General features: G+C 35.2%; 1 protein-coding gene across 3 annotated transcripts in view; it reads right to left on the bottom strand.

Moving 5' to 3' along the window:
* LOC110031242 (protein translocase subunit SECA2, chloroplastic) overlaps positions 1–18475 on the bottom strand; it is a 76003-nt gene that overhangs the window by 19139 nt on the left and 38389 nt on the right. For all 3 annotated transcript variants that reach the window (XM_020734355.1, XM_020734357.1, XM_020734356.1), the window contains exons 22-25: positions 11198–11253; positions 7390–7507; positions 7200–7280; positions 2203–2282 (exon numbers count right to left, since the gene is read on the bottom strand). In XM_020734355.1, the coding sequence (XP_020590014.1) occupies positions 2203–2282; positions 7200–7280; positions 7390–7507; positions 11198–11253 (335 nt within the window). The remainder of the gene's footprint in view (positions 1–2202; positions 2283–7199; positions 7281–7389; positions 7508–11197; positions 11254–18475) is intronic.

Here is an 18475-nt window from a genome sequence, read left to right as displayed (position 1 = left end):
GCCTAGTTGCAGAATCAGTAACCAAGCATAGGATTAGTCAATGTTCTTTATGCCTGGACCAAATGGTAAAGAATAGGTATGCTCCTATTTGGCACAATATAAATTGAACTAATTCATTTTATTCATTCACTATAATTTCTTGACAAGGTGAATGATGCTTTCTTATATATTGAATATCACAAATTAAACCCTACTTTCTATCATTAGTTATTTATTTGTTATCAAAATTATCTACTTATTTCAATTGTCTATTAGTGACAGATAAGCAAATTGAACGCCGTCGTTGTAGTTGAAGTATTACTTTTTATTAAGCTTTAGCCCGTAGTATTCTATTTCTTCCTGTGAAATCGATAACTAGGACTCCATTAGAGCCCTAAATTACTTGAGCGATACGTATACTTGCGTTGACAAATTCGACTTTGACATTATTGAATATTATATATATACATCTTTATTAAATCAAACACATATATATAAAGTTGCAGTCAAGATTTTGACACCGTTGCCGGAATTTAAATCTTTTAGTAGCGTCATCAAATTTTTGTAATTGTCAATTTACAAAAATAAAAAGGTCAGTCACTCCTTTCCCTCACTCTCTTACTCTTGGTTCTTGTCTAATATGAGTAGGGATGAAATCCCCTTAACACAAAACTATCTAGATGGTTATTTCAAACCGAATTAAATATTATGTTTCTCCTTTTTTTCAATTATTACAGTGCCCTATCAATCTTTTTTAGCAGTTGCCATTTTTGCTTCCATATTGAACTATTTTTAAGATGCTGATAAGGACGTAATATTATTTACTTTATGTTGCATACTCTTTACCTATTCTGCTTATAATTATTTATATATAAAATTTATCGCTTCTAACTAAAAAACAATTTTAATCAATTTTGACCTTTGAGATTTATGCCAAAAGTTTAATTCTTTCATCACGTCCCGTTTTGTCAATATAGACCACCACCTTCCAAGCATTAGATTGCGTTTGTTTCAGTTGTGGTTATACAAAATCTCAGTTCAAAAGCTGCAAATCTGTTATTAAGAAGCAGTTGGTTTGTTTGAAAAACACAAAACTTAAAGTAATGTTTGTGGACTAATGACTGGAATACCCCTCAGTCTATATTATGTAGATAATATAGACATTTTCAGTATATGTTATTCTTCTTCTTTAATTATGTTACCAACATAATCAAATGTAAAGTCTATAAATTAATTTTTCAATTAAGTGAAGGAATTTGACATACATACCACAAAATTTTTATGTAAAATTTTTATACTGAATACCTAAATATTCATAACTTCATGCATAATATTCAAGGTTTTAACATCTCAAAAAAAAAAAAACACCATCATTATGTTTTTAAAAATGAAATAAATTTTCATGCATAGGTTATGATGCAGCACAAGGGACTTCAACAACGCATGAATAAATGTCATACATTGTTGTTGTACTCGCAAGGGTAATCAAAAAATTCTCCCTAAGCAATCATGAATCAAAAATAAATGCAAGCACAACTGTATACAAATCCTCAAAAAAAATTTCCACTGGAGGGCATAACTTATGATCAGCTCAAAGGAGAGATTGGAGAGATCCGCACTATCGTTTGTGGTCGTCTGCCTTCCGGGATCTTAGCAAGGGAGTCATTTGGCGAAGTGAGACAGAGATACGGGGTTTTTCTTCAAGGCAAGGTCTGAGGGTTTCGAGGCTGAGGGTTGCGGGGCTTCGTGACTAACAGCTTTGGCGTTCAAGAGTCGCTTCCGGAGTCGCACGTCACCTGGCAAGAAAGGGATGAGGGCTTTGGCCCAGAGAGCTGCGGGGCTGAGGGGGATGAGGAGTCGTGTGTTGCCTACGAACGAAAGGCAACAAGGGAAAAAAATACGAAGCTAAGGAATTGGCATGCCGAATGCATATTAAACCAGTAACGGAGTTGCAAACCGAACCGTGACGAAAAAATCCATCTAAACAAGAGAAACAACGTTTTACAAGTACCCGTGGTGCGAAAAGTTGAAACAAACACAGCCTTAGTGTGACATTTCATTTCATGGAAAATTCTAGCAAGGAAAAAAGAAAACATTAAGGACACTTTCCAAACAAACTAAATGGTTGGATTGAATTATGGATGCTTCCAAGGACAAAGATCTATTAGGGTAACATGCATCTACTTAGAAGTATATGAAGCCTGACCAGTAGTGAGAACTTACTGAAAAATTTGTTGTCGACAACTCTCAGAATCCCCTGTTAGTATCAACTGCCTGAGATTATAAACATGCTTTCTTTGTACCTGAACAACAAATTAAATATTAAGGTGACAATATAAAGATTTTTTTAAATGATAAATTAAATTCAGTCAACATAGAAAGATGTGTGTGGCATGTTAAGCAAAAGAAACTAATAAATTTTGCATAAGACTTGGTCTTGATCAAGTAATGGTTTATTCAGTAATTAAGCGAATATTGGCAGTATGTAATTGACCTAATTTTGTAATAAATCAACAAAATTATGTTCAATTTAAATTCTCTGCATTCAGACATCCAACCCCTCAAAAAACACAATATATTAAAACCCAATTTCTTAGAAAAAGTATAATAATGGCCCATTTGGGGTAGCGTTTTAGGTGCGGAGTGGCTCGAAAACATTGGATTCCTATTTGGTCCAAACGGTGCGGGTGAGTTTTATTAAATGCACCTGTAAAATCCAGTCGCGGGCTGGTGGTAGTATGCAGCGGTTTCACTCAAAAGATTTTCCTTCGCTAACCCCGCTCCGAGTTCACCCGAATAAAATCTGTCCCTACTGAGTCCTAGGTCATTTAGTTGATTTGGTTTCTTTCATTTGGAAGTTGTGGCGAGAGCTCGCTTCCTGATTTCTCTACCTCTTCTTTCTTTCGTCCTCTGGTACCTTCTACCCTTTACTTTTTACATTATACGCTATGTTTGATTCGTGATTCCTCTGGCTCACCAAGCTTTGTGATTTTCTGCGATGGCCTTAGTTTTTTTATATGCATGCCATCGGCATTATGGTTTTCTGCAATGCTTTACATTGTTTATGTGGTTAGTGTTGTTTGTGATTTTTCTGTGATAGAGAAATTGGATTTCTATGATTTTTTTCTGTGATGGAGAAATTTGGAGATTTTTTTTTTAGACCTTTGGTGAAACATGTAGAAATGCTCTTGGTGATGGCCTTAAACTATTGTTGCTATGTCCTTTGAATTTCCTTTGATTACCTTCGATTTCTTATGTTGCATCATGCTGTCTGTGGTATTCCTAGTATGGAGAAAATTGGAGTTTTGTGGGTTTTTCTACGAGGAGAAATTTGAAAAAAAAAAATTTTAAAAGTTTGGATGCCCCATCTCCGCAACTTTGTGCCTTGGTTATTCACTCTTCATTGATTTGTCAATCACGGTTGCCACTAGTATGGTCGACTTTCTTTCTTCTTTCTGGTTTGTACATTACCTATTTTCTTTAGTGAAGTTGGATTGAATTCCTGACATAGGCAATGCTTCGTTGCCTCTTTCAGCTTTGAGGGTTTATTAAAATGAAAAGCACTTTGACCAAATGCTCAAGTAATTGTTCATTTGGTTTATGTTTTGGATTGAAAAAGTTGCATTAGGCTAGATGATCTAAGTTGTTACTTTGGTATTGCTTAGATCAAGTCAATTGTGAGATTTAAGATGTACCAAATTATCATTGTGTTTTAATAGAGCTTGCCGGTCATTTTTTGTCAAGATTAACCGTTACAATTGGCTATCCTCAATATTTTCGTCTTGCTACTATTATTTTATGTGCTTCACCTATATTGTCTCCTTACGTAATGGTAGTTTTTGCTTCATTATTACCTGCTAGTTATTCCATGTGTCATTGAATTTGAATATTGAATTTCTTAGCCGTGGAATAATGTTTGACCCAAGAGTTTGCCCGAGTTTTTTTAGAAGTATGGGAGAATTATGGAGAAATGGTGTTGGTGGCGGCCTTGGATTATTTTTGTGATGTCCTTCAATTTTTCTGTGATTTCCTTTCATTTTTTAAGTTGTTTCATGCCTACATGATTATTTTGTGATGGAAAAAGTTGGAATTCTTTGTTGGGGAAATCCGGTATGTGATGAGCTAGGAATGATGGACATCTTCAATTCAACCCGAGCGAGTATCGATGTTAGGCATTTCTTTTTCATTTGTTTAGTTGTGGGTTCCCTAAATAATTAGTAAATATTTTTCGGTTGATTTGAATGCTCAGGTCAAATTATCCTAAAAAATTATCATACTTGAAGACCTTACTACATTTCAAAGCACCCCTATAGAAATTTTACAAGATCAATGTTATGTGTCATATTTCAAGGTAGATTTTTGTGTTCATCTATTCTAAAATTTACTTAAGCATGGTAACACTAATATCTTGCATAATGATCTAGAATTGTATTGGAGCAATTGATGGAACACATGTGGATGCACGTGTGTTCAACAATAAATACATTGGAAGTTGTGGTTCACCAACATAAAATATTATGGTTATATGTGATTTCAATAAGTGTTTCGCTTGTGATGACCGGATTGGAAGATAGTGCACATGACAGTCATATATTCAAATTTGTCACGCAAACTTATAAATACAACTTCTCAAAGCCGCCTTCAGGTTTGTTTGAATATGAATAAATAAAATATTTATTGCATTACAATACTAATGAATATACTTATAATAGAAAAACATTATTGGTTGAAGTTGGATATCTATTACAAAGAGGATATCTCAAAACCTTCCCTTATGTAAAATATCACATTCCTAATTTAAAAAAAGTCAACAATGTAGCTTAAGGTAGAATGAGATGTTTAACAAGAGGCACTCATATTTGCATGTTGTTATTGAGAAGATAATTGGGGTTAAAAAAAAAGAGTTATTTTGCAAGATATGTCCACATATCCTTTCAACAAAAAAGTGAAGATTGTGGTCGCTACAATGACTCTCCACAATAACATTCATAAAGGGAATGCATTTTGCATTAAACATAAAAAAGAATGCAAAAAAGTACAAAAACCAAGCCCTTAGGCTTGAGCAAAAGAAGCCCTGTTGTCTTGGAGAATATCAAAAAGCTCTGAAGACTCAGAAGCTGAGGTAAAAGAAAAAATATGAGAAATGATCCTTTGGGCACAAAAGTAGGCAGTCCAATTGAGCTCCCGGGGAAAAAACAAAAAATAACATGTCTAAAATAAGTAAGTAAAAAAGGAAACACTACTCTAAATCATCCTTCCAAGCTCTTTGGGTCATCAATCATCTGAGAAAGTTGATGATGTTGGTGTTGTCGCCTTTCACCACAATGTCTTTGGCCTCCCGCATCCAAGACAGGAACATCTTTTGTATCAAAAGAATTGTTTGGAATTCCACTTTGCCACTATCCCAATGTAGCAATTGGCTTCACATAGCACAAAGAAGCTTACCGTTCTAGCCACGGAGGACAACACCTGCGTCAGCCCGATAATTCGAAAGGAGCGCACCATCAACATTAACCTTGGGCCAACCCGGTTACATTCGTTGACAACATTCACGTAGTGATATTAATTTTAATAGCGTAGATGAGGATTAATCACATGTCCCCACCGAAACATATGAACATTGCCTAGGTTAATCAATATCACAAGCTGAATCTGATGTACATGCCTTGTACACAGGGTGCGGAAGGTGCTGGGAAGATGATAGAATTGAGAGAGTAAATTACAAGTACAATACTTAATGGGTGAAATGATGTTGTACTTTGCATTTTCTTTATATACGTTTAATGTATTGCAAAAACGCTTATTGCTTATTGTAATGACGCTATATGCAATGAAGTTCATATGGAATTTCAATTCGATGCAAATTACTTTTCATTCTTTATGCATGTATTTGTTTCCACACGGATGGCCTCTAGGCAACCGTGGATTTAATAAAAAAAATTTCTTGCGTTTTTTTTTTTTTTTGAAATCTATGATGCATAAATGACCTTAAGGGTCCTTCTAAATGACATTTGTAGTGATATGATTTTGTCGCACATATGAGCTCAATATAATATGACTTTAGGGCAGCCAAGATCTCCTTCTTCATTCATCTGGTTGGCCTTTGCGGTGATATGATTCTGTGAGACATACAAGCTGGGTAATACATTGTTTAAAGGCAACCAAGTTCTTGTTTTCAGTCAGTTAACAGTTGTGATTCTTTTTGGATGGTCTGTGGTGATATGCTTCTATGACATATACGAGATCGGTATTACATGATTTAAAGCCAACCAAGATCCTTTTTTAAGGTCTTCTGTCTTCTTGTGGTGAAATTATTCATCGGTTTATCATTTTTGCTCTGATACCTCAGAGTTTCATAAAACTTTGTATATTTCTATTATTTTTATTATCTCATGTTGCATCTAACTATTTGTGGTTTGTGGTTTTAAACACTCAGAAAATATGAGTTTGAGCTCTTCCAATGCCTCTAGAGTCTTGTATTGCTACTGTGAATTACAATGCTCTCTACATACTTCACGACAATAGCATGGCTATGGGAGAAAATTTTACAAGTGCCCAAGAAATAGATCGGTAGAGGACTGTGATTTCTTCAGGTAGACGAATCAGTTAGACGATTCCACCTCAGATAGTGATCACACGTGAGAGTTTCTTTGTAGAAGAAGTTGTCTCGTAAATTTGAGTGTCTGCATTTCAAATTAAATATTATGTTAATGTTAATTGTTGTTTTAATAGTTTTATTTTTAATTTTGCTTGTTGTGTTACTCACAGTTTAGTGAGATGTCAGTTTTTAGTTATAATATTCGCACTTATGAGTTTTTTGTGGATTTTGAATCAAAGTTTTGCATTCATGTATGAATTATTCAACCTGAACTAGTTCAATTATAAACAACACAACAATATAAGGCAGAAAAGTCTTTTATCATAAACAGCTGCAGCACAATTATTATATAACTGGACAAAATAAAAAAAATAGCATCCCCGCAGCAGCTTCTACGCACAGGTACTGTGCAAAAACTTTATAAAAAGCTATTGCGTGGTAACTTTTTAAGAAACTACAGCAGCCTCAAATAGATTCTAAGAGAAGTTGAACATTGGAGGAGCCATATTACATAACTAGCTTTTGTGACAATCAAAGAACAAAGGCTAACAGGTAGAAAACAATATTGGGCTTTAATTAGCTAAGCATATGAAGAACTTGCTCGAAAAAATAAAATATTGACCTCCAAGACTTCATCGAACTCAACGAGGCTCTTCCTTATTCCAAAAAAGTATTTCTCAGCATTTACTTGAAGATCCAAAAGCTGAAATTATATAAACAGAAAGAACTTAGCATAAAATTATTCATGACAATTACCAATAGAAGGAAGAACAGCAATAGCATTGACATAAGACAAAAATTAATAAGAAGACCTGTTTTACAACTGCACGACCTTCAATTGGTATATCCTCATTATCTGTTATCTTTGATATGAGCTTCACAGCCCACTCCGTATCAAAATTGAACTTCTGAAACATCTCGTCCTGTAAACTGTTAAATGAAGTGTCGATTTATTATTTCATCTAAAAGGAAAAAAAAGTCAGACATAGGGCCTATACAAACAAAAATTCAGTTCATAATCCATGCTTCATGACAAGGACAATAATGAAAAGAATCTTAAGGATGATGCCAGAGCAGATATCTCCAAAATAAAATAACCAATTTAAAACCCATATATCATAACAATTGCTAAAACTCTATAATAATTTTGACTCAGGGTTCTAGACACTAGAAACATACTAAAACCCTGGTTAGCAAAACCACAGAAGAGGTCCAGGACACCCATATGAATATTTTAAAATAAGATTCAAAACATACAAGAAAAAAATAAAATCTATGTTGTTTTGTGATTAACATGAGTACTCTTATTTATAACTACAACTAATTTAATACAGCAGTAATAATGAATATATATGTTTTGATACTAAATAAATTAGAAATAATTATAAATACTAAATGCAACAGTTGTCACTTTTAATCTTTAATTTCACTTTGATAGTCAATCTCATATATGCATTTTGTGTCTTACCACTCGGCATTCAACTTAGAAATTTCATATGATGTTTGCATAGATTTTGACATATTTAATTGACTAGGATATTACCTATGTAGCACTAACACTTAATGTGTCGTACCAGTGTCGGACACGTATCAGACACCGACGCTTGTCCGACACATCTCAACGCTATAAAATATGTCTGAATTTTTTTCAGGCCAGAACACGTCTGATTCACATATCAACATCACATCAGATGTGATATCAGATGTGATCATCGGATGTGAGCATCGGATGTGAGCTTAATACGATTTCAAGAAAATGGGACACAGGAATTAAAAAATTATAAATATATTGTCGAGCATCGAAGGTGCATCAAATATTCATCGAAACCAAGCATTAGTAATTTCCTCATCAAAATCACAGGATTTTTTAGATTTTAATAAATAAGTTGAATTATAAGTTGGATAATTCTTTTGAAACATTATATCTAATTTTAAAAATTAATTTTCATAACAATGAGTTTTTATAATATGAATTAAATTTATGAAGTTAAATTTTATTCTTGTATAATTTGTGTTGTAATATTTTTAATAAAGAATAATGAATATGTATATATTTATATTGATAATTAATTAAATATAAAAACATGTCTATGACGTGTTTTCTCAATTATGTCGTGTTGAGCTGAGTTTGTGTCTCTGTGTTCGTGTCTGTGCTTCATAGGTTGTCACCTATATCATCGTATATAATAACCACTATAAAGTTAGACAACCCAACTTCGAACATATCAGTATCCCCTTAATACTAATTGGACTGTCTCAACCTTGATATCAATATTGGGGAATCTATTTATTTCCCTACCAAGCTCACTCATCATAATTTTTATTTTATCTAGCTCAGGTCATCATTACAGCTAAATGCATGATATTTCATTGATTATATTTACCTATTATAATTATTTTTTATGTATTTCTTGCTTAACATGAATGTACATATTAACAATCAACTTTATTAACATGCACTAGAAATATAATGTGACATGAGATATCCAACATTTGTACTTGGTTATGCATTTCTATAACAATGCTATGAACAAGTGATCATCTACATGTATTAAACAGTACAAATGAGTTAAATATGCTCAATATGAAATAAGTTCTGAATGCATGACATAATAAACAAATTTATTTATAAACAGTTGAAAGCATTAATCCTCCAAATTATTTGCTCCTTATTTTAGCAATTTAGTATCCCATATTGATCATCAAATCCCTATCCTCACCTTGAACTCACTTCAATACATAAATAAACTAGAATAACAAATTACTTAAAATTTATGAAGTTCGTAAATCAAACTCAGCTCGGCTCGATTGTTATTTTCACCTCAAAATGACTTCTCTTCATTAAGCCTTCGTGGCAAACAAGTTGAATTCGAACACAGTTCATCGCGAAAAGAACAAAATTCAGAATTTCTCTTCTAAAGCGTAATTTTCCCTAAAATTCTTTCATATCTACAATACTCTCAATCAAATCAACTCTCAGAATAAAATAGAAGAAATTGAATCCTTACCTTAAAACCTAACTTTCCTTCCCTTTACCTTTATTTTCTCCCTTGCAAGCTGCTACGCGAGACAGCTTCCATCTCTCTATTTTACAGGAGGGAAGTTTTCTTAAGGGCGAAAATATGGAGCTCCTTAGGCAAGATATATTATATATGTAAAAGTATTATTATGTTAATATTATAAATTAAATTAAACTAAAAATGTTCACAACCTTTAAATTACTTTTACCCAAATCAGTCAATGCATGCTCAGATTAGTGGATTTTATTTTCGGCGCTACGGTATGCTACAATGCCATTACAGCACATTTAATAAAAAAATTAGTAAATTAATTAAAATGCAAACTAAATAAATTTTGTATATTTAAAAATTAAAATACCCTTCTATAGGTCAAAATGATCGAATTGAAATGTAAAATTTTAAAAAAAAAATTTGATAATTTTTGGAATGTGCAAAAAAGTGGGATATAATTTAAAAGACAAATCTAACTTACTTATTTGTCATTTTTAGATGTTACAGAAAGTCCATGATTGCCCGCAATGACAACATCGTAAGATCTTGATCTGGTTCGTTCCCATTCTCCATTCTAAGTTATGGTGATAATTTCCTCGATCTAAAATCAAATTCCATTACCATGCTCTAAGCATTTAATGAGTATCAACCGGCTATAATCATAAGTTCTCTCATGTCATTGAGAGAGATAATTAGCCATAAAGGTTTGCAGCTATAAGAAACCTAGAACCATATCATAGAGTACTTGCAAAATGAGGGTGTAATTTCCCGCTATTGTCTTATCTAAAATCTTATAAACCTTCAAAATTTAACATAAGAGAATAAACTCTCTCCCAGAGCAATTGGACGCAGATTTTTAGAGCCCGCATTGATATGAAAATAGAAGTCCCAGTAATAAGTTCCCATCTTTAAACTTCAGAATACATGGCATCTAATATAGAGATAACACAAAATGACATGAATTAGCCAAATGTTGTAAACTTTGTTCAAGACTTATAATCCCGAGAATAACAACTTTCAACTTATTTATAATGTAGATTGTTTATACGTTAGAAATTAATGCTTTTCATTGTAACATGAGGGCATATCCAACATATTATTCCTTTATAGCTTCTAAAAGGTATTGGACGCAAGTCCAAAAATATGTTTATCACAAGATTTGATGTTAAACTAAATTCACGACATTTCTCTGAGACAACTTCTCTCTTAATTGCAACTCACATCAGTCGGTCAATGGTTGCTAACGTGAGTGAAAGAAATGGTTTTACGAAATACTTGTTAAAAAACGAGTACTTCTACAAGTTTTATGCTAAAACAATTACATTTTAAAAAAAATGGTCCAAATCTACAAATATTCTATCAGAACCATCTTAACTCTAGGCCCCATCACTAGTTCATTAGATGCTATCAAATCCACAGAATAGTCGCAGTCCAAGTTCCACTAAATTTGCAATGAGGATAATTGTTGAATTTAACAAGAAGGTCAGCACTAATAGCAAGGGACAGCAGTATTCAGCGTGCATACTTGTCATTCACTAATACTATCTCCATATTAATAACCAATAGATCTGGATCCTTAATAAAATTATAGATAGATGACATAAATTACCTCACCATAAACCTTGTTGATCCAGGATCGCCTTGTCTACCAGCCCTGCCACGAAGCTACACAAGAAAGACGAATAATTAACTCATGCCAGATTGTGAAAAGAAAATTATAAGTAACAAATTCATCCAAGTTGAAGATGGCATATAATAGATGTGAATAAGATACAAAAGTCCGTGTCAACATTAGTCCAGAGGAAATGAAGGTCTCCCTAAATATTCAAAATTTTCCTTTTTAGTAACATATAGCTAAAATTTGCATTTTCTACCTCAATAACTGGAGCAATTGAAATGGTATTTGTAAATAAATGGCTCTTTAGAGACATTAGGAGTTGATTTTAAAATCAAGTGAATGAGTTGCTTCTAAAAAATGCATCAAACATTCTTCTGAAACGCACAACACATAAAATCCTATATAGTCGAGCACGATTTTTTTTTCTTTCAGAGACTGTTTGGGACGGCTTAATGCTTGCGGTGCGGCCCAAGGTCACTGCGCGTGCGTTCGATAAAAGTGGTGTGTCCTCTTAATTGAATAATTTGGAGGAAACATGGGCCACGGGTTCAATTCCACGACCCACGTTTCTTCGCTAATAGTTGACTGGGCTACCCTACTGAAACACTCACCATTCTCTACACCCCTGCCTCTCTCATGATTCTTATCCTAACTTTTCTCTCTCGTGATTCTTACGAGGCTCCCTCTTTCGTGAATCTTTCCATAACTTTCTGGTGGTTGTTGCGGTAAACTTTTCATTCTTCCTCTCCCTCTCTTCTTTGTTCTTCGGCTCAGTTTGTATCATTGGCTACGCCCTCTGTGCAGCGGTTCCCCTTCCTCTCGCCTCTGTTACGGCATTCTCTACCTTAATTATGTGATGGTTATTTATTTTGCAAACACTTATGTGCAATGTTCTTCCCGAGTTCTTTGTGCTCTTATCCTTCGATGGTTTTTGGTTTATGTTGGATTTTGGGATTTTTTTTAGATTCCCTATGATGTGCTCGGATGATGATTTGGGTTCTTTATGCTAAATCTTGTTGAAGGACTTGGTTTTTGTTTACTCTATTGTGTTGATCTTGTTGGCCGAAAGTTGGTGGTGGTTGCATGTACAATAAATTGGAAATACAAATGACTAATTTGAACGTATATGAGTCGTGATTGGTCTGTGCAGGTGGTGGTAGTGGTGGTGTGGATGTGCTGGTGTGTGTGGATGTGCTGGTGTGTGGATGTGGGGTATTATTGGTGTTAATGTGTTGGTGTGTGGAGCTGGTGTTAGTTAGGGCAGTCAAAACTGCTCGTTGTTCGCGAAAAGCTCGTGTTCAGACCTTTAAGAAGCTCATGTTCGATTCGTTCGCTAAATTAACAAGCAGAACACGAACATTTTTTCTGCTCAATATATACACGAGCCGAGCACAAAAAATGATTTGTTCGTTCGTGTTTGGTTCATTTTGGCTCAAAATACTACCAACAATTATATATATATATAATTGATGAGTAGTATTTTTTTAAAAAAATTTAACTTAACTACAAGGCTACAACGATTTATGATCAATTAAAATATCAATTAAAAAATAGAATAAAAAATATTAAATTATATTTAAATGACGTTTTAATACAAAGAATAAGATTTTAATCTTGTCCAAACCCTTATAATCTTACGGCTGCGTTACTAGGGTTGGTCAAAATGACTCTTTGTTTGCGAACTTGTGTTCAGCTTGCTAAGCAAACGAGTCAAACACAAACACAAACACACATTTTGTGTTTGAAATATAAACAAGTCAAACACGAACAGTGATATTTTAACGAGTCGAACACGAGCTCAGCTTGGGCTCGCTCCTGTTTGACTTTTTTACACCCTTAGTGGTAGTGGTGATGGTGTGAGGATGTGGAGGTGTAGTGGTGTGGAGGTGCAGTGGTGTGGTATGGATGTGGTGTGTAGATTGGTGTGGAGGCAGGGGTGACGATATTATGGAATTATTATTTTTATTTGATTTATGGTAAATATTTTTTTATGCAAATATTTATATTGATTAGTTTTTTTTAATGTTAGTAATGTAATGGTTAAGATAAAAGAGATCGGTTCATTTATTATGTAGGATAAATATATGAAAATAAGATTTTGCGACCTTTGCCTTAAAGAGGTCAAATTGGGAAATAGGCCAACGACATTTTTAACAAGGAGTGTTGGCATATTATTGTTAAAAAGTTGAAGGAAAATATAGGTAGGGGGTACGATATAATGCAATTACAGGTGCTCAAGGAGAAAAACAGAAAACTGTGACTTCTTTAGGTGGGTGGATGAGTTGGAGGATTCCACCGCCGAGAGTGACCGGGTAGAGAGAGTTTCCCTGGAGAATGGCTTATCTCATGACATACACCAGTTGCATTTTAAAAATAATATTATTATGATATTAAGTGTTATTTTAATAGTTTTTTTTATATAGTCATGTTACTCATTGTTTAGTGAGCGTCGGTCAACTTTTTTTTTTATTTTGAAAATAAGTTTTAAATTTAATTTAATATAATAGGTATATAATTTGGATTTTGAAAGTATCATGTTTTAATTTTCAAAAAAATGAGACCAAATGAATCTCATTCGTCTAATAGTTTACATAATTGTGTCCGATACCGCAAATACTACACCTTCCCAAAAGCTAAATGTGTACCTCGGTGATGGACCCAATCTTATAAACTAAGAGATTTGTGATATCTGTTTAGTCTGCGAACCTTTTATGTGTGACCGACAAGTTTCACTACCTAATATAAAGATTAATTATGGTTTATTTTACCTAGGTTCTAAGTTCCATATAAAGACAAGCTCTTATAGTTAATTACATCTCAAATGACGGGAGTCACTTGAGAAAACTCTTCATAATTATCAGAGATACTAGTCTTCAAGAATTCGAGGTTTTCACGGTAGGACGTGCAAAGACAAGTAGGAGTGGCTCAAATAGGAACATTTATCAATTATTTTCAAGAGTCCAAAGAAAGAAAAATATAGGGGATGTCACAGATCCTGAGGAGAAACCTTAGTGACTTCCCAAACTATCCTAATGTGCGGCTGCGTTTTGGAGACTATGTTATTTGAGTGGTTCAATCCTATCAATTTTATTATTTGGGACTTACATTTGCATAATATATGATTATGCAAATAGCTCGCAGAGTCTGCAGTGATATGGGGGTTTACGTCGTATCGGACGACAACCTCGGAACCTAAAACGAGTTAGGACTTAGCTGCGCAACATAGTTGCACAGGAGCCTAAAGAGAGTGTGAGAATTCACGTCGTTCTGAGCGAGCTATCTTGAAGTTTTATGGGTTGTTATTGTTTAATTCCAAGGGGAGGAATTGCCGAAGAAGATTGTCTTGTTACTCAATCCAAGCTCCATGTCGTGCTGCCCACAAAGCTGGCTCCAAGCTCCTCATCGAAGTAGCAATCTTTAAGCCTAAGGTTCAAAAGCTTTTACAAGGTTTATTCCAAAGTTTTGGTTTTGTTCTCATTCAAGTCTTATGGGGGGTTAAATTGATTAGAGCGACACCGGTTAAGATCTCACAGTTCCCTCGTTACGGTACGTTTTTCTTTTGAATTTAATTAGTCTAAACGAGTTGTTAAGCTTATTTAAACTGGAGAGATCTCGTTAACAGCCGGGTTACCTTACCTGAGGGACTCCCACAAATTCAAAAGGACGTGTTATGTTTTTAATTTTGTTTTGAAAATGTTGTTTAATTTTGAAAAATGGTTTTGCTTTGAAAATGTTGTTGAATTTTTAAAAATAATTTTTTGGAGAGATATCACCAGGGTGAAGTTTGATGTTGTCTCTTTCGTCTGTTCTAGCATACCTCCACGATCATTTTAACGCTTCGAACACGTCCGAATTTACCTCGCAAAGGCACACTGAGAAGTTAGTATAAGAATTCAGTTCAACGAAAGATTATACATATAAATGTGTAGATGTGCATAATGAAAAGCATGTTAATAGTCAAGTGTATTGCTAATTTGCATAAAACCAATTTATATACATTTAAGATTTGCATAAAACCAATCCATATAAATTTCAGGTTTGCATAAGACCAGACCAAAATGCCCTAAAATAATAGGCAGACTACTTCAAATCAGCCTACAAAAATGTACCAAAACGGTGCACAAATTGTTCTAGATCAGCCAACAAGGATGTCTCAAAACGGTGCCCAAATCATTTTTTAAACGGTATCCAAAACAGCCCCAAAACGATGCCCAAATCATTTTCAAAACAGCACACATACAGGTGCAAGAAATCAAAGATAGCATAGGAATGACTAGAACAGCACATATACAAGTGCAGGAAGTCGAGGGCAGCATAGGAGCGATCCAAACAGCACATACAGAGATGAAGGAAGTCGAGGGCAAATAGCACATATACGATAATTTCGTAGCTCAAAAAGCAATAAACAGCATCCTACAGCACTTGTAAGCTTTCAAACAGCACTTCCTAGCACTTTCTCAGCTCAAAACAACATTAAACAGCAGCCTACAGCACTTGTAAGCTTTCAAACAGCACTTATAGCACTTAATTAGCTCTAAACAACACTTAATTAGCTCCAAACAGCCACCAACAGCACCAAACAGCACTTAATTAGCTCTAGACAGCACTTAATTAGCTCCAAACAATCACCTACAGGACTAGACAACACTTCTAAGTCAAAACAGCAGCTTACTGCTCCAAACAATCATTTAAATGTCCCAAGCAGCAATTATAAAACATCCTTGAAACAATAAAAGCATCGTGCAAGGGCCCCATCCCCATCCCCATCCCCATCCCCAAACCAGTGTTTTTAAAGGCTCCAAACCGCAAGTATAACAGCCCCAAAGAGATGACAGTCCCCAACGAAGTGAATAAATTCTAAGCATGAAAAGATGTCCTTCATGCTAAGAACAGAGGTACTTCTTTTGTAAAATTAAGGATTTGAGTGGTGTAGATGTAAGGTTTAAGTTTTGGGCAAGCAGAAAATATAAGAATTATGTGGTATGCATATAAGAATTGACTCCAATGTGTTAGATATGCGAATACATGGCAATTGAGTGGTACGTATGTAATAAAAAAGTAAACTTCAGGCGTTAGATATGTAAATACATATAAATTGGGTGGTGTGTCTATATATATATATATATATATAAAACGGGGATGTCCACGGCCGCTCTGCTAGGGTTTGGCACCGCGGGCGATTTTGTGGCGACGCGAAATTAGCGGGCAACCCCTGGTGAGATCTTTCTGGTTTTTTGTTTTAGGTTTTCCCCTTGCTCTCGGTTTTCTTCTCTCGTCTTCTTCCTCACACTACGGTCATGGATAAAACTTACGCTAGGGTCACTGCGGGTATTTCTTCTTCTGGGTCTCCTCCAAAGTTTGCCTTCCCTTCTTCTTACCATGATTCGCTTGCTATTGGGGGTGATAGTAGCTTCATTAAACCTCAAGGTCATAAGGAGGGTGAAAATGCGTTTTTTTCTCTCTGGTTTTGAGAACTCTATCCTCGCCACTGCTTGTCGTTTCCATTTGATTGATAAATTCCTTTATGGTCTGCCGAAATATGATTTTCTGTTAAAGAATTTTGAGTTGTTAAAATTTTCGGGAGGTTGGAAGATCGGGGCCTTGGATAGCCGACATATTTTGATACAACTTTCCAATAATGAAGATGATTATGCAAAGCTTTTCGCCCGTAGAACAGTTCACTTTGGTGATGTTTGGATGAAGGTCCTTAAATAGACAACTGAATTTGACCCCAAAACCGAGCTCCCTGTTATCTCTGTCTGGCTTAAACTCCCTGGTCTGAAAGTTCATTGCGCATTTGGTTAATCACGAAATTTTATTTTCGATTGCTGCCATGTACGGAGCGGAAAGCTTTTAATGCTTGATGCTCATACTTTCAATCTCACAAGACCCTCGGTTGCTAGAATATTATTGCTAGAATATTAATTGAGAGGGATGTCACCTTACCTCCACCGGAGGATATTTGGATAGGCTCTACTCATACGGGTTACTGGCAGTCGGTTTTGCTTTAAAAACATCCATATTATTGTAGGTACTGTAGCATGTTTGGTCATGATTCTGAGCATTGTTTCCATTCACATCCTGAATTAAGGAAATTTCCTACCCATCGACCGCCCCCTGGAGAACACAAATCTGCTCTCCCTACACTCTCACAACCATCTATGCAGACTGTTGATGTTGTGGTGGTTTCGGTTGACCCTCTTGCTGAGGATGTTGCGGTGGATGTTGTGGCGGTTGGAGGCTCAAATGATTTCTCCGTTCCTTCTTTAGAAATTAACAGAATACCTATTCCTGGTATGGGGGATGCTGAGGTGGCTCAAGGGCCTTTACCCGTGGATGTTGCCTGATTTGGTGGACCCCCCTGTCTTCACTGTCCTTCAAACCGAACCTTCCACTCACCTACTTGATGCCGACCCCGCCCAACCTACCTCTTTCGATCCCTCCACTCACATTATCTCTTCACAACATGATCCATCAGCAATTGTTGTCTCTGTCTTTGAATCTGAATGGTAAATTCAGAGTAGAAAACGAGGGAGAAGAAAATCTGAACTACCGAAATTACCACAATCAAATACTACTGATGTCACTTATCACTCAGAAGGTGAGCACTGTCACCTACCCTCTAGGATTGCTAGAGGGGAGGGTGTCATGGGTCATAATGCTTAATGTTTTGGTGTGGAACATTAGAGGAGTGGCGAACCCTCACTCCTTTAATCGTTTAAAACATTTATGTAGGATGCATAAATCGGGCATCCTTGCTATTCTGGAACCTTTTGTTTCAATTCATAAAGATAGCATCGTTAAGAGGTTCAAGGGGTATTCGCACTTCTGCAATGTGAACAACAAAATTTGACTCTTTTGGAAGAAGGATATCACTGTTGATATTATCGATGATAATGTGCAATATGTTCTCATTCAATATCAACTTGAACTGTTTTCAAGTTGGGCTACGTTTATCTATGATAGCTCTCACTTAAGGGATAAATTTCTTCTTTGGCAACAACTTACTCATATGGGGGCTGAAATAAATGATAATTGGTTCGTTGGAGGCGATCTAAATATGATTATGTCGCCTACAGAGAGACGGGGTGGTGCTAAGGTTGACACAAATCTTATTAATCATTTCTGTGATCATATTGACGAAGCCGGCTTTTATGACTTAGGTTTCTTCGGTCCTCCTTACACTTGGCGGAGGGGTTTCATGTTACAACGTTTGGACAGATTCTTGGGAAATTCTCAGTTTTTAAGCTACTATAATATTATTCAAGT

Source organism: Phalaenopsis equestris, unplaced genomic scaffold, assembly GCF_001263595.1.
Source record: "Phalaenopsis equestris unplaced genomic scaffold, ASM126359v1 Scaffold000795, whole genome shotgun sequence".
NCBI lineage: Eukaryota > Viridiplantae > Streptophyta > Magnoliopsida > Asparagales > Orchidaceae > Phalaenopsis > Phalaenopsis equestris.
Note: the sequence above shows the minus strand (reverse complement) of the source record. Positions and strands in the feature narration are given on the sequence as shown.